The 14829-nt window shown below is 34.4% G+C and overlaps 1 protein-coding gene across 1 annotated transcript in view; it reads left to right on the forward strand.

The window, feature by feature from the left end:
* Positions 1–14829, forward strand: part of TBC1D15 (TBC1 domain family member 15) — a 35805-nt gene that overhangs the window by 15767 nt on the left and 5209 nt on the right. Inside the window, exons 6-14 of the mRNA XM_054278326.1 lie at positions 2609–2708; positions 3706–3903; positions 5369–5497; positions 7006–7109; positions 7382–7476; positions 8873–8989; positions 11803–11903; positions 12600–12699; positions 13041–13138. Of these exons, the coding sequence (XP_054134301.1) occupies positions 2609–2708; positions 3706–3903; positions 5369–5497; positions 7006–7109; positions 7382–7476; positions 8873–8989; positions 11803–11903; positions 12600–12699; positions 13041–13138 (1042 nt within the window). The remainder of the gene's footprint in view (positions 1–2608; positions 2709–3705; positions 3904–5368; positions 5498–7005; positions 7110–7381; positions 7477–8872; positions 8990–11802; positions 11904–12599; positions 12700–13040; positions 13139–14829) is intronic.

Genomic DNA, 14829 nt, shown 5'->3' on the forward strand with positions numbered 1-14829 from the left:
TAGTTATTTGTGGATACCTTCTGACTAGCTGCTGGTAAGCTGGAGCAGGTTTTAGGAGCAACTGATGTAGCAAACTCTGGAAAAAGACTGTGTTCTATGGTGAGTTACAGAAAGCTTTATATCAGATCTATGTAATCTGTTACCTATGGACTGCAGCAACATATTTGAAATTTTCTAACTGATTTCTAGGATAAAACATCAAAACTTGAGGTGATGTTCAAGCTTGGAGGGTGAGCTATATTGCTGTATTGTATTGCCACCTTGAACAGTTGTAAGCATTAACGAATGCAAGAGCAGATACTTCAGGAACTTTAAAGTAAAAAGCAATGATAGCTACAGAAATTCAGTTTGGATGGCCTTAAGCATTGACCTGAGCAGGAATTTCAAGTTTTAGTTTTCTTATTCAGTTAAGGTGTCTTCTGTCACCAAATTCTCTTCTGTTCCTTGGTCTTGAATTATGACCATTATTTTTTTCTAAGGAAAGAGAAAAGAACAAATAGGCCATCCAAGTTATGGAAATGACAGAGTCAATCTGTATGTTTTTGTTGTTTCCTAATGATTATTCATTCTTTAGTACATAATGTATCTCAGCTCACAACCTCATTTAGTAAAAGATGTTTACTCAGCTGTCTGGATGCCACAAGCAAATATTTGTCAGTGTAATTACTTGTTATCACAACTTGTATTTCATAAACATGGGATATTGATATTGATATTAAGGCAGAAATTTTATCTTATGTATATATTATCTTTATATTATTGGCATTTTTTTATGTTCCTATTACCTCAAAAGATTTTGTTCTTCTCTAACACCATTCTTTATAAATACCACATCATTGCTGAAATCAGCATGAAGCAGCTAAAGTTATACAAAGTAGTTGTAATTTGTTGTCCTTAGGATTAGGTGCCTTCTAGTTTAATTGCACTAGTCTAATAGTGAGAAAATATCATGTGCACAGATGACACGTTCTAAGTCACAGGACTATGAGGAAGTTTCAGAAAATGTGTAGCTCACAAATTTTTGAACATTACCTAATGTGTTGATGCACATCAGGTAATGTTCAAAAATTACATATCAGTCCCCCTGACTGTCCAGAAAGTGTGTTTAATTAAAAGGGAGGTGTGGTACAAAGTTTTAATTCTTTTAGTTAAGAGAAACATAATACATGACTCAGCCTTTGCCCCTGTGCTGCTCTTTAGAAAAAGCCAGTTGAGCTTCATTAACTGTTGGTGCCTCAGAACTATGACTGTGATGTCTGGCTGTCTCAAAAGAAGATCTCTTGTTGCATTTCATATCCGTCAGTGTTTACAGTGTCCTGTCCTGTTGGAATGGGAAAGAGATAAGGCTTATTAAAGTTCTTATCTTTGACTTTAATAACATGGCAGATGATGCAGGTGCTAATAAAAAGAAAAGTAATTTTTCTTTCAAAAACTAGAAATAGTGGATTTAAACTTCGTGACAGAGCAATAGAGAGGTATTTTATAAATGTAAGTCTGTGCAATGGATTAGGGTCAGATGGCAAAGTGCTTGGCTTTCTCTTGCCTGGATACAAACTGAGGCTTGAATGTCAGCCTGCTTTCTGAGCTCTTCTCTCTTCTGTCACCTACTGAGCAGTAAATTGGTGATTCAGCAGCTGCTTAAGGAAGTAATGGGGTGCCTGTGCTGAAGAAGGGGGCAAAATGGGATGTTGCAGGGGGGGTAGGTGTTAGAGCAAAAGAACAGATTCATTACTGGGAGCAGCATGGTTTCAGTGCCTTTGTTGTCACTATTTTCATCTGCCTGTGGAACCCTATTGAGTAGCAAATGTGTTGAGCAGGAGTGTACAAATACAGTGAGTTAGACCAAGTCAGGTTTGTATTCATTAAGCTTCTGGAGTCTACACAGAAATATATTTGCAGGGCTGTACTGAGATGGTTCTGTTTTGCAGTACAATGGCTCTGGTGTCATTTAAGCTCCTATCAGTATGAATCTTAGAATTATTCTGACAGGATCTCTTGTAGTACTATTGGTTAGAAATTTGTCGATGTGCTTTCATACATTGAAAAGCAGTTTGTATTCCTTAATGTAATGTTTTACAGGGTGCCATAATGTAAGATTTACTAACTGGTAGAAAGAATTCCTTAACTGTATGGGTGACATAGGCTCTTTTCATTTCCTCTATTATGTTAAGGGAGTTTCAGCATATATTGTGTTGAGGCTGGCTGTGTCTCACTACATTTCCTGTGTCACATTTTTTTGTCCATTGTCAAAACTAGAAAAATGTACTGAAGAGAATTTTGTCACTTACATACATGTAAATGGAGTTATCTTCCAGAATAATTTCTCAAAAAGTTTTCTAAAGCTTCATTTTTCAGGGAATGAAATAGTACAATTCAGAATTAATATGAAAATAACACAATCTTTTGAAACATGAAGGTTTTGTTTTATGTACCATTAGTTGTCTACCTCGTGTTAAGGACTGATCTTGCATCATATAAATGGTCTTGCATGAAATCTTTTATTTTTTGCACAAAACCTGAAATGTCACTTCATAAAACCAGTAAATGTTCTGAGGACTTAACAGAAAAAACATTTGCACCCAGACACCCTTTTTTAATTTTATTGCAGATCTCCACATGATGAACGGGTTCTTCTTGTGAAGACTCAGAAGTCACTGTCTCAGTCTTTTGAAAATCTCTTTGATGAACCATCATATGGCTTATTACAAGTATGTATTATCTTCAAATTTTTTATTCTGAAGACATATATTGAAAAAATGCACCCTTCCATGTCGCAGGAACATTTGCTGAGTAATGATTTAATGCCATTGTAGAAGCATTAACTATATCCTAAACTAAATGCTTACTGTAGAAAGTATACTTAATTGTATGTTTTCTGTGATGTAATAACTTATTAACTTTCCTGTGGTGTTATTTCAAACCTATTCAAGTTCATGTTCTCTGTGATTCAGACATTTGCCTTAGTATTAGTGGGGAAAGGAAATACTTTAGGGGTTATCACAACATATTAATGATAATTTTCTAAGTTTTCCTTGACTAAGTATTCTTTTCATTGATATTTTCTGAGGCTTTTGAAGAGATAATGGAAATACAGCAGCAAAGAGGACAGTGTTGGCTAAAAATATGGGGTTTTTAATCCTACAATGGCTTATCATTTGGTGGCGCTTATGGACTTGTGAAAGTCAGGAGCAAAACTTGGGTGACTAAAATGAGGCCAGAGGGTTGATCCACTGATGTGTTGATTTAAAGAAATTCTTCATTAATTAATTGCGTTAGTTTCTGGATTTAGTTGTCAAATAAAAATTTGTGTGAAATTCCTAGCAGAGTACATGATTGTTCAGACTGTTTTTACTGTGAGGGTAGGGAAACTGGGTGTAAGGTTTCTCTTTTGTGCCATGAATCACTGACAGCAAACAGTGGATCTGATCCACTTCTATGTGTAGGTCAGGCTTACTGAGAACACTGCAATCCAATCTTTCAAATCAATTAGCAGTATTATCTTCATACTTAAGATGTGTTTTTTGATCGTGTGATGACTGTTCTGTATTACTACCAATACATGAAACTTAAATAATTTTGAGATCTACAGTACCTTTCCTGATGTTTTCCTTTGAGTACAAAAATTACAAGTGTATGTATATATATAAAACAAATATATTATAAACACAGATATTTGTGTTTTTCTTGTTTTCCATGTTATAACAGAAATGGAAGAAAGATCCATATGTAGTAACAATGGGAAAATTTTCCAAAGTCACAAACTATATTGTTGGTACTTTACGTTCAAGCGATCAGTCAAATCAGAGGCGACCACCGTCAGAAATGGCAGACTTTTTCAATGACACCATTCCAGGGCTGAAGATAAATCAGCAGGAAGAGCCAGGATTTGAAGTCATTACACGAGTGAGTCTATAAATTAATGATATGGATGCGCTGTTTGTTTTTATGTGCTCCTTCAGAAGAATGGTAGGACTTGAAGCGTGATGAGTTATACTGTTTATGCAATTGCGGCATATTACCATTTATTCTCAGGAGTTAAGATCATCATCGGTTACTTTTGAATATTTCATTTTTATGCCTGCAAATGCGAGTTTTCTTTGAAGGGAAGTTTGTAATTAATGAAATGGTGACTATAGTTATGTTAGAGGCACTACCTTAAAAGGTGACTGATTTTATGTTCAGTGTTTCCTCTGAGGTCAATTAGAGCTCCGTTAAGTAAAATTGGAGCATGCAGGCTAATAACCAACTGTCTTGGCTAATCGCTCCTAACATCTCAGTTTCTTTTGAGATTAAAAAAACTATTTAATTGGATGATTAATGTCTAGGGTGTTTAAATTACAGATATATGCATGATTTGAATGAAAGCTAGAATGAACTTATAATTGGATCATGAATCACTGTGGACACCTGTTGGAGTCTTTTACAGATATATGGAAAAGGCTTATTTTTAAATGCTTGTGATTATTATTTGAGAAGCTTACATATTTTTAAAATATTAAACTGTTTTATATGGGGGATTTTTTGAGTTCAAGCTAGTGTTAATATCTCAGCAGTAGCTGCATGAACAATATAATTCTAAGAAGTTGCTGCCTAGCACTTAATTAATTTGTCAATGAGAAAAAGTGTAACCAATGCTATATATAGAAATTGACATTGACCTATATGTCTTAATCTGACAAATGCCTTGGACTTATAAAGAGTTGAAATACAAATTGATTTGGGCGTTGCTATCATACAAATGTTTTTAGAAAGTAACAATTTGCTTTCTGCTGAATTCTCCTGTACATGGAATTTCTGAACTGAGACTAAGTACAAACTGAAACTTTTCATGGGTGTTATAAATTCTGAAAGTTCATACATACTTGGTATTTTTAAGAGGCTGTGTACCAAAACTGATCTTTCCAGTCACATTGTACAGTCTATGTAGGGATAGTATCTCTAAACCCAAGCTGGTGGTCAGTTCTCTTGTAAGATGCACTCGTGTATCAGGAATGTGTTTTTGAGGTGAAGCTCACAATTGTCCTTGTTTGCTGTGTTGCATTAATTCATAGGATGCTAGCTCAGAGGTGTTTGTGGAATTAGAAGGTTGTTTAAAACACACATACATCCTCCAAAATCTGAAATATTAACATGTATAGTCAGGTCCTCAGCACTGAGTGTCTTACTCTAAAGATCTGCTTGTGTTGGCCCACTTGACTTGCTCACATGGGTGCAGCCTTAGATCCTTAGAGCTGCTGAGGTATGTGCATGTGGAAATGTAATTGCACTGACTATTAGAAACTGGCAGGCTTAGTACCATTTGTGCAGTTGTTTGCAACTACTGAAGCACTTCATTGGGATTCATATAAGGCATTTGTGTGTGTTTCAGATCGACCTAGGGAAACAGCCTGAAGTTAGTAGAAGAGAGCCTGTGTCAGCTGAAGAATGGGCTAAGAATATGGACTCTGAAGGAAGAATTTTAGATGTTGACTACATAAAACGATTGATATTCAAAGGGGTAAATAGTTTTTCTAAATTCAGCAAGACCTATGGCTTGATTCTGGCTTTTTCTTTCCTTCCCAAACTGTGGATATGCTGTTTTCATTAACTTGTAATGTTTCATGCAGAACTTTGAGCATGACCCAGACTGTCTTTATTGGGAGACTTCATAAAGCATGGTTTCATGCCAGTCAAATCCCTCAGCAGTCTTGCTGAAGTGCTATATGAAGTGCTCTAAAAGGAGAGAGATCTTGTTGTGGCTGACTAAAGGAAATGAGTTGGAAATACAGAAGCTTAAGTGACAAAACAAATGAAAGTGACTTTCAGGAAAAGACCAGTATTTCAGTGTTAGGATATTTGGTTTATTCTTTTCTCTTACAATGTTTTTTCCTATCCATCTCTAGCAGAAGCTTCTGGTTTTGCCCAGCTGTTTGCTGGGATTTGACCCTGTCTAGCAGAGCAGTGCTAAACACTTTTGCTGGTATTTTTAATTGAACTGAGGGGTTTTGCAATATGAATGTGAATTTAGTCTTAGTGATGGAAATTTTGAAAACTAATTGTGTTCTGTAGCTTTTCTACCTAATGTTACTTCAGTATTTCTATGTTTTGGTGGGAATGCAGCTCCCTTCATGCATTCATTTTGTGCCTGCTGATGCAGGTTTCTTGATGCAAGCAGAAGTAGGGAATGATAGCACTGTTCCTTAATGTTTTTGTGCCTGATGTGCTCAGTTAAGGACCCTTCCACAATCATGAAAATGACTACAAACCTTTTCTTCTGTAGCCTACTTTCCTGTCAATCTCTGCCCATTACCAGGGGACTGAGTGCTCAATTTTATTTATGACTCAAGATTCCCCAAAGTGGGGACTCTGATAGCAAAAGTTCCTTATTCTTATGACTGTACTACAGGAGTTACAAGAAACTCTTGATGAGAGCAGGATATGATTCAGCTCCATATATTTTGTCATCTAAAAATGTTGAGCATTACTTGGGAAGATTTTTGATAAGCAGGTTTCTTGAATGGATACTAGTATTTTTGACTGAAAGATTAATTGAAGGTTGGCTATGTCTTGTGAGATGAAAATATTTGTTTAAAAAAAAGAAATAAATGGAAGACTAGTCCTCAAGGTCACTTTATGGCAAGACCAGAAATTTGGCAACTGTAACCAGAACCAGCATTATATTTTTATACATTTTTAAAGGTACTTTTTTTACTTCTTAAAGTTTGTGATGCCTTGTAAGTTCTTTATTTTTAGCAGTGAAGCAAAAATATAGGAAGAAAATTATTTTCTAAAGTTTCTTTTCTTACCTAAGTGTGGATCCAGTGCTTCCACAGTATTCTGCTAAGTCATTCTCTTTTCCTCCTGCTTCCTCCCAGTGTGAGACCTAGGTAGCACATGAGACTTGGCTACAATGTAAAAAGAAACCAACTTGAAGTTGCTACTTTGGGAAGTGTTATATCAATCTAGGAATGTTTCCTCACAGTGTGATAATAGTTTTGTTGATGCATCATACCCATTTTTCCTTAGGGTCTCTGCCATACTTTAAGAAAAGAGGCATGGAAATTTCTTTTGGGATATTTTCCTTGGAATAGCACTAAAGAAGAGAGAGCAAATCTGCAAAAAAGGAAAACGTGAGTACAGTGACTTTTTTCTTACAAAAGAAATTTTAAAGGTGCATCTTTTTTAAGACATAGTGATGTAGAAAGCCCTTTGAAAGACAGCTGCTAAAACTGTTGAATGCAAGAACCTGTGACATTTTCTTAAAAATTGTTTTACTAAAAACATTACATAAACAGGGTGTTGTTATTCCATTTATCTCAAAGAATACATGGAATGAATGAATGCTTAAATTGAAAAAAGGGAAATGTGGAAGTTTGGTTTCAAAATTGTCATTCTTCTTCAGGGATGAATATTTCAGGATGAAACTGCAGTGGAAATCTGTCAGTGAGGAACAGGAAAAGCGAAACTCAAGATTAAGAGATTACCGGAGTCTTATAGGTAAATTCATGTTTAGACACATACCTAAATGCACACATACTTTTAAAAGCTTATGTGAAATTGAAGAGCCTGCATGAAGAGGCACTAAAAATGAAATGTTACTCTTTTCAGAGGTGTCTAAACTTGGTTATATACTTAATATTAAAACTTTCTCAAGTAGAGTGACTCAGAGCTTTACGTGTTAGTGTTACAAACTGATTTTTGGCTGGATTTTTAAACTTCCTTTACTCAATAACAAAAGACTCTTCATTTTGTGTTATATCATAATGTGTTTCTGCTGGAAATGTTAAAATAATGACATACAATAAGAATGTGAAAATGTGTCTGTTCATATTTTATAATTTCTTATAGGGATTTGTGTATGTGGATTCTCATTTCTGGGGTTTTACACCTACTTCTAAAAATTTCATCAAATTATGCTGAGTATTAGCAGTTTGTATTCTCATTTCATTTGGTAGTGAGATTTGGGCACCAGTGTTGTGGATTACTAAATATTTTTTCAGGAGTCAGGCCAAGATTTCTTTGTTATTCTGAGAGAAAGACTAAACTTATTTCAGGCAGTTATTCAACAAGCAAGCTGAAAGGGTCAAAGTAGTCTTTTTCTTGGTAGTCTAATAAACTATATTTTTAGAGAATGATAACAGAAAAAAATATATTCTGAGTTTAAAAAAGGCCAGGTGTTTGTTTCTGTTGAGACAATTATTTTAATTTTTAAGCATTTGAAATGTATGTGGCAGTATTAGAGTTATGTAGTAAAATGGATTCAAATCTACAAAATACTCCTTTTATCAAATTGCATTCAAAAATTTTGCAAAATTTCGAAATATATTGGTCTTGAATGTCACCTTATTATGGAATATGCTGTGTGCTTGGTGTGTTTCAGACATCAAAACTACCTGATGAAAGAGGCAGTTTCATCTGCTCTGAGTTACAGGAGCTTGTTACACAGTATTTATAAAATGCTGTTATGAACTGTCACAGTGTCTTTGAGATGGTCATGTGGGAACTTTCCAGCTATGGATTATGCTGTGTCGCATCAGTATTCATAAATGGCATTGTAGAGTTAGCTCACATAAAATTGTTTTTAATCCTCTTAAATCAAAAACATTTTTGCTGAATTATAATCAGGATTTTTTCCATAAAATGTATTATCAAAGAAGAGGCAGAAAGCTTTAAAATGTGTTTGTAAGCAAATACTTTCATTGGAGATAGGAAGGATTTTATTTATTTTAAAACATTCTTTATTTGAAATGACATTCAGTTATGCCTAAACACTTCAAAGCTTTGCAACAGTGTTTGAGGAAGAAATCATCAGCTTAGATATTCTGAATTAATTTGATACTGTCTTTGTACAACTGGTTTTGAAAGCGTTTTTAAATCTGGACTGTTTTCTTAGAAAAAGATGTTAACAGGACAGATCGAACAAATAAGTTCTATGAAGGTGAAGATAATCCAGGACTGATTTTACTTCATGATATTTTGATGACCTATTGCATGTATGACTTTGACTTAGGTAAGTTGTGTCCCTCTGAATGTAAAAGCCTTCTTGGCTTCTGATATGCAGCTTTGCTTATGCAAAGTCCTGTTAATAGAATTGAACTTGTATTGATTGCAGTGCTTTTTGTACATGTTTTAGAAAAGATTTAATAGTTTGTAGTGTTCAATAATGTAGATAACTTTGTTCAGTTTTTCTTTCTCTTTTCAATTTGGTGTCCGTCTTAGGCATCTGAACTCATCAATTGTGGTGGGATTGGAAATTAAGTGGTAGTTTGTCTTCACTACAGACCTACTGTTGTGGGGCTCTTTTGTTGTTTTTGGGGTTTTTGTGGTTTAGGTTTTTGTGGTTTAGGTTTTTGTGACTTAACTTTTTAAAAAGAATTGAAGCAGTCTTGCTTTTCAGAGTTTTAAATGGGTTTGGGTCTTTGCAGCTTGAGTGTTATATATGTTTTTAAGACTGATAATATCATAAAAATGATAAGCCAGCTGCCACTGCTGTAATTAAAGCTCAGTGTGCTGAACCAGCTGTTTGTAAACATGGTGTTCTTGTGAATATGTTAAAAGCTGGTTCTTGAGAAGTGCACTTAGCAATCTGTCAAAAATTACATTTTAGTGCATGCATCTGCTGCAGAGAGAAGAGCATATAACATCTTTCTTTAATTGCACTGTTAATGTGATGGCTAAGTCTTGTTTTCTTGTTAATTGTCTTGGGAGGAAGGGAAAAGATACTTGCAGTTGGTTCCCCCTTCACCCCTGGCATGACATTTGGCTGTTGTATACTTTGGAGTTTTTTTTGCGTATTCTGTATCAGAAAAGTTTTGGGATTCTAAAAGCCCACTTTGTGCCAGATTTTGAAAACAAAAAGTAAGATTAAATCTTTAACCTGTAGTAAACATGCTGCAGGGCTATAGTTCTTGTCAGTTTTCATTCTCTCTGAAAGAGAGTCTTGATCTTTGGCTTGAAATAAGAGAAAACTGAAACTGATAGTTAAAACATGTAGCTCTGTTTCATCTCTTTCCACATTTCAACAGTCATTAATGCACAGTGACATTATAGGTGACCGTAAACCAGATTCACCACCCACTCTGTTAAAAACATGGTTGAGATGGCTTAAATGTGCATGCTGCATAAGTCTTTTGTTTTATAAACAAGCAGGAATAATGGAAATACAGTAAATTTGACATAGTAACTGTCCAAGGCTTCAACACATTGGTGCAGTGCTGCTCTTAATCTTTTGACAGCAGCTTTAGAGGGGTCTGAATAATGCCACAAGCTGCCATATGAGGGAGGGGACAGAACAGCTGTTAATAGAATATTTTTCTGAATTAATTCCTTAAGTCTGCATTAATGAAATTCGCTTTATTATTAAATGGACTTTTAAACTGTCTTAGACAGAATTTTCTCTGCATTTATTTTTAGTTAGCTGTAGTATTTAATATGTGGGGAACAAAACTTTTTTCTTTTGACCTTTTAATTATTTACCTGTTTGCTATTACTTATTTTATTTTTCTTCTCACAGCTGCTCCATATTTTCAGTTACTGACTCTAAACCTCTTTTCAGTTACAGAGTTACAATTACATCATTATGAAATAAAGTCAGCCAACTGAGAAATGTTATGTTGAACCAATCATTGATGATAGATACACACATTAATTGTGTTCTCTTATTAAGGGAGGTCAGCAACAATTGGGCAATAGATAAGCTGACACTAGCATCATTGGTATTTGGAAGAGTTGGGAAGAAGGGGAAAAATTACCTGTAGAAATCATTATGCTCTGCTTAAGCGGACTGTCAATTACAAACAAGAAAGCTGGAAGAACCATTTAAAACCTAAAAACTTGAAAAACTTTTTTTATACAACTAAAATTGTATAGCTGTTTGTAAAAATGATATGCTTTAGTGGGCATTTCGTTCTCCAGTTAAATGAAAGCTTTTCTTGAAATCGTGTGAGTATTTCTTAGGTGGTATGAACTTTATTCACCAGTTCTAGGCACAAAACATAAAAGGACGTCCTTGAATCAGATCTAGACATGTGTTGCTTTTGTGCTTCTTGCAAGCAATACTTTACTAATTAATTACTATTAATTCTCACTTTGATAAGCTAAATTCTTTATTGTTGTCTGCTTGGTTACACAGATGGTCTTAGGCTTGGGTGTATTTAAAGTACTGTCCAAGCAGAACAGTCCCAACTTCCTTAAATTAAGGAATCTTAAAGCATATTCAGTGACAGAAAAAAAAGAAGTGTAAAATGCAAATTGTCTTCATAAGGACTGTTGCATTATGTTTTTCTGGAATTGCAACTCAATATCTCTTTAAATGAATTTATTGAATTTGAGTAGAAAATCTTCATTAAGGGAGTGAGTGGGGCAGTGCAAAGATACTCAGAATTTTTAAATGTGTAGAAGAAAGTAATCAAGTACAAATAGAAAGGAAATTATATACAAGTTTGTATTTGTGATAGTGCAAGGTAGAGACTTAATCTTAAAAATATCTATATATGCTCCTGAATTCTAAATAGGAGCATTTTTACTAAAAATAAGTTGTGTACAAACTCAGTTTGTACATCTTTTAACAGCTACTGGAACAATGTGTTTGCTTTATGTTCTCTTTAGTTTGGCAGAAATGGCTTGTAAATCTTATCAGATCTACAGGATGTTGGTGCCTATTAATACAAATTTATCTTTACTGGTTGAATTGGAGAATTATAGTATCTGCATGTGCTAGTATTTGTTTCACTCAGTCATTCATCACACTTGAAAAATTACTGTTTAACTGCTGAGTTGAAATTTCTTTTTGCTTTTTCCCCCCTCTGGTTTTTCTCCATCAAGGTTATGTGCAGGGGATGAGCGACTTGCTGTCACCTGTCTTGTATGTTATGGAGAATGAAGTAGATGCCTTTTGGTGCTTTGTATCATACATGGATCAAATGGTAAAATAAGGCTTTTTTTAGCTCACATAAACAGATAAGCTACAGATAGTATTTGGGGTTAATTTTACTTTATAAAGTTCACTGGGTTTTTTGAATTCTTATAAAGCAGTCATTTTATGTTTGAAGTCAATTGCTTTTGTTGATTGATGTTGTGGTGGGTTTGCAATAGTATTGTTGTACAGTACAGGCATATTTGGCTCCTTAAGAATTCCAGAGTTACCATCACAGACAAATTTGTATTTATCAGGAGTCCTCAAGCATGATTTTGTTCACAATAATGATTTCATTATATACCTGCCTTTTGGGTTTTGTTAAATGCAGTTTAGACTTCCCACAAACTGAAGCTTTTATGAGTTGTGCATGTGGCAAAAGACTGTGTGACAGATAGGAAAGTAAAAGACAATATTTTTTTGTTTGAGTGCAGTCATGCTGCTGGGAAGTACAGAGCTTAATCAGATTTAAACTGTCATTTACTGCATACGAAAATGTTAGCAAAGAAATACAGTTCAGTGCTTCAGTTAAACTTCTCAGTAAAAGGCAGACATTTCATTAGACAGAAGTACAGTTAAATGCCTATATATTAAATACCTAAAGGGAGAGAACCACTGTTGAAATAACAAAACTTCTTTTAAAATAGCTGCAAATCTCAAAATTGAGTTAATAAAAGTGACAGTGCTAATGTTTTATTCCATACAGCATCAGAATTTTGAAGAACAGATGCAGGGTATGAAGACACAACTTATTCAGCTGAGTCACTTGCTTCGTTTACTAGACAGTGGATTTTGCAGTTATTTAGGTAGGTGTATTATTTATGCACAGTAACTGAAACAGCTTCCTGCATTCTATATTTCCTCACAAGTGTAAATATAATTCCAATACTATGTGAATATAGGACTTGTAACTTTATAATGCCTAAAATTTTTAAGTAATTACTCCATGCTTATTGAAAAGACAGGGTCATCCTGTTACCAATTTTAAAAATATGCTGTACTCTTACAAATATCTTGATTCTAAAAAGGTCCCACCATCTTAAAAGTTAGTGGTGTAAGCATGTACCTGTAAAGTGTAGGGTTTTTTTTTTCACCTGTTGTCTGAACCAAATTTGATGCTTCTGAAATGTCACATTCTTATTCCTAGAATCTCAAGACTCAGGCTACCTTTATTTTTGCTTCCGGTGGCTTCTTATCAGATTTAAAAGGGAATTTAGTTTTCAAGATATTCTTCGACTCTGGGAGGTAAGGAAATATTTCATCATACAAACTCCAGCAGTTTTTGGACTTTAGAACAAAAAGCATGGATCATTTTGCAAAATGTTTAATACTCTGATAAATTTTAAAAAAAAAAAGGATTTTGTACAATGACCTGAGGACAAGTGAGCATTTCTTGTCTTTTTAGCCTAAAGAACAACTTGTGAAATTCATGAAAAAATACTTATTAGAGCTGGTTTGGATAAATTGGCTGTAAAAAATTCTAGGACAGGAGCCTTCAACTGATACTCTTAAGTGAAAGTAGTAAGTGGAGGGTAGCAGTTAACTGTTAATGGAAAACAACTCATGATAAAAGAAAGAGCATTTGTTTGATTAATTCGTGGTATTGGTGATTCTTTGTAGATTAGGTTGAATGAAGCACTGTCAGGGTAGTTTGTGTTAGCCAAAGCCATGAAGAGGATGATGTCAGAAGATTGTTAATCTTGATGATAAGGCCTTGTGATGCCACACAACATTATGTAAATCAAAATGTTGAAGTTCTGAACTTTCTGGGTTAATGAGATGTTTTTTTGATTTAGGTGATCTTGGGATCAGATGAAATAATTAAGATTTACCAATATTTTATATTTAATTTTTCGTTCTGGGAAAATTGAGAAGTCTGTCAACAGTTCAGGTTTATTGTTGAAAATGTGGGCACAATATTCACTGAGAACTCAGAAGAACAGAATAAACGTTCAGATGAATGGAGGGAGTATTTTATAGGACATAACAGCATATGTGCTGAGGAACAGAGGGGTAATGAAAAGAACAGGGCTGAGATGCATAAAGTTTGTACTATAATGAAAAATAATGTTGTTTCTGGTGTGATGAAAAATAATGTTGATACTTTTATTCACTTTTTCCACTAATGAAAAAGGAGTCACATAAAGAGGAGGACCAGTATTTAAACTGTCTAAAGTAAATCTTTTTAGCTTTTTATCATCAGTTGGTGGAATTCACTAGCATAGAGTATTGAGGTGGTATTTCAACCAGAGGACAAAAAAGTTTATGGATAACATCCATAAATAAGGAAACCAATATGTAAAAAGCTATAAGAATTCTCTTATTCAAAGGTATAAATGATAATGATTTGGGAGGGGAGATGCACTCATCTCTTCCCCTCAGTATTGTGCTGTTTTCTCAGTATTTTTTAAAGACTAATTTTTCTTTTTAAGTAGATGACAACAGTATTTTTATTTATAGTTTATAGTCCCTGGCTAGCATGTTTTTATCACCTCTACTTTAAGGCATATATATATGTGTACATACAGGAAAGAAACACACTATATTTCTCTCTCAAGTATTTTTTTTCCTCTCTTAGAAAGATGGTGGAAACTTTTTGATATATGATAGTCTTGTAGGTTTCTTATAGCACATCATAATGTAAGTTTACTACAAGTATTCAATTTCCTTGCTAGGAGATAGGGAATGGGAAAGGGAATATCTTGTTTTCCTTTTTAAAACAAAGTAATTCAGGCATTATGTTAATGTTTTTATGTGCAGGCTAGAGTCACCTTTGATCAGTCCATCTTACAGTGGGTTGTTTTTTCTCCAGTGCATAGCCATGCAGCTCCACTGGTATCAGTGAAGTATGTGGGATTTACAAAGGCAAGCTATAGGCAGAGGAGGCCTTTTCCCTTTATAGAGAAATTAACTACTTTTCTGGGTATTTGGCTGAG

The sequence above is a fragment of the Melozone crissalis genome, unplaced genomic scaffold (assembly GCF_028551555.1).
Source record: "Melozone crissalis strain CALT ecotype California unplaced genomic scaffold, PUWL_Pcris_2 ptg000004l_1, whole genome shotgun sequence".
In the NCBI taxonomy this organism is placed as follows: domain Eukaryota; kingdom Metazoa; phylum Chordata; class Aves; order Passeriformes; family Passerellidae; genus Melozone; species Melozone crissalis.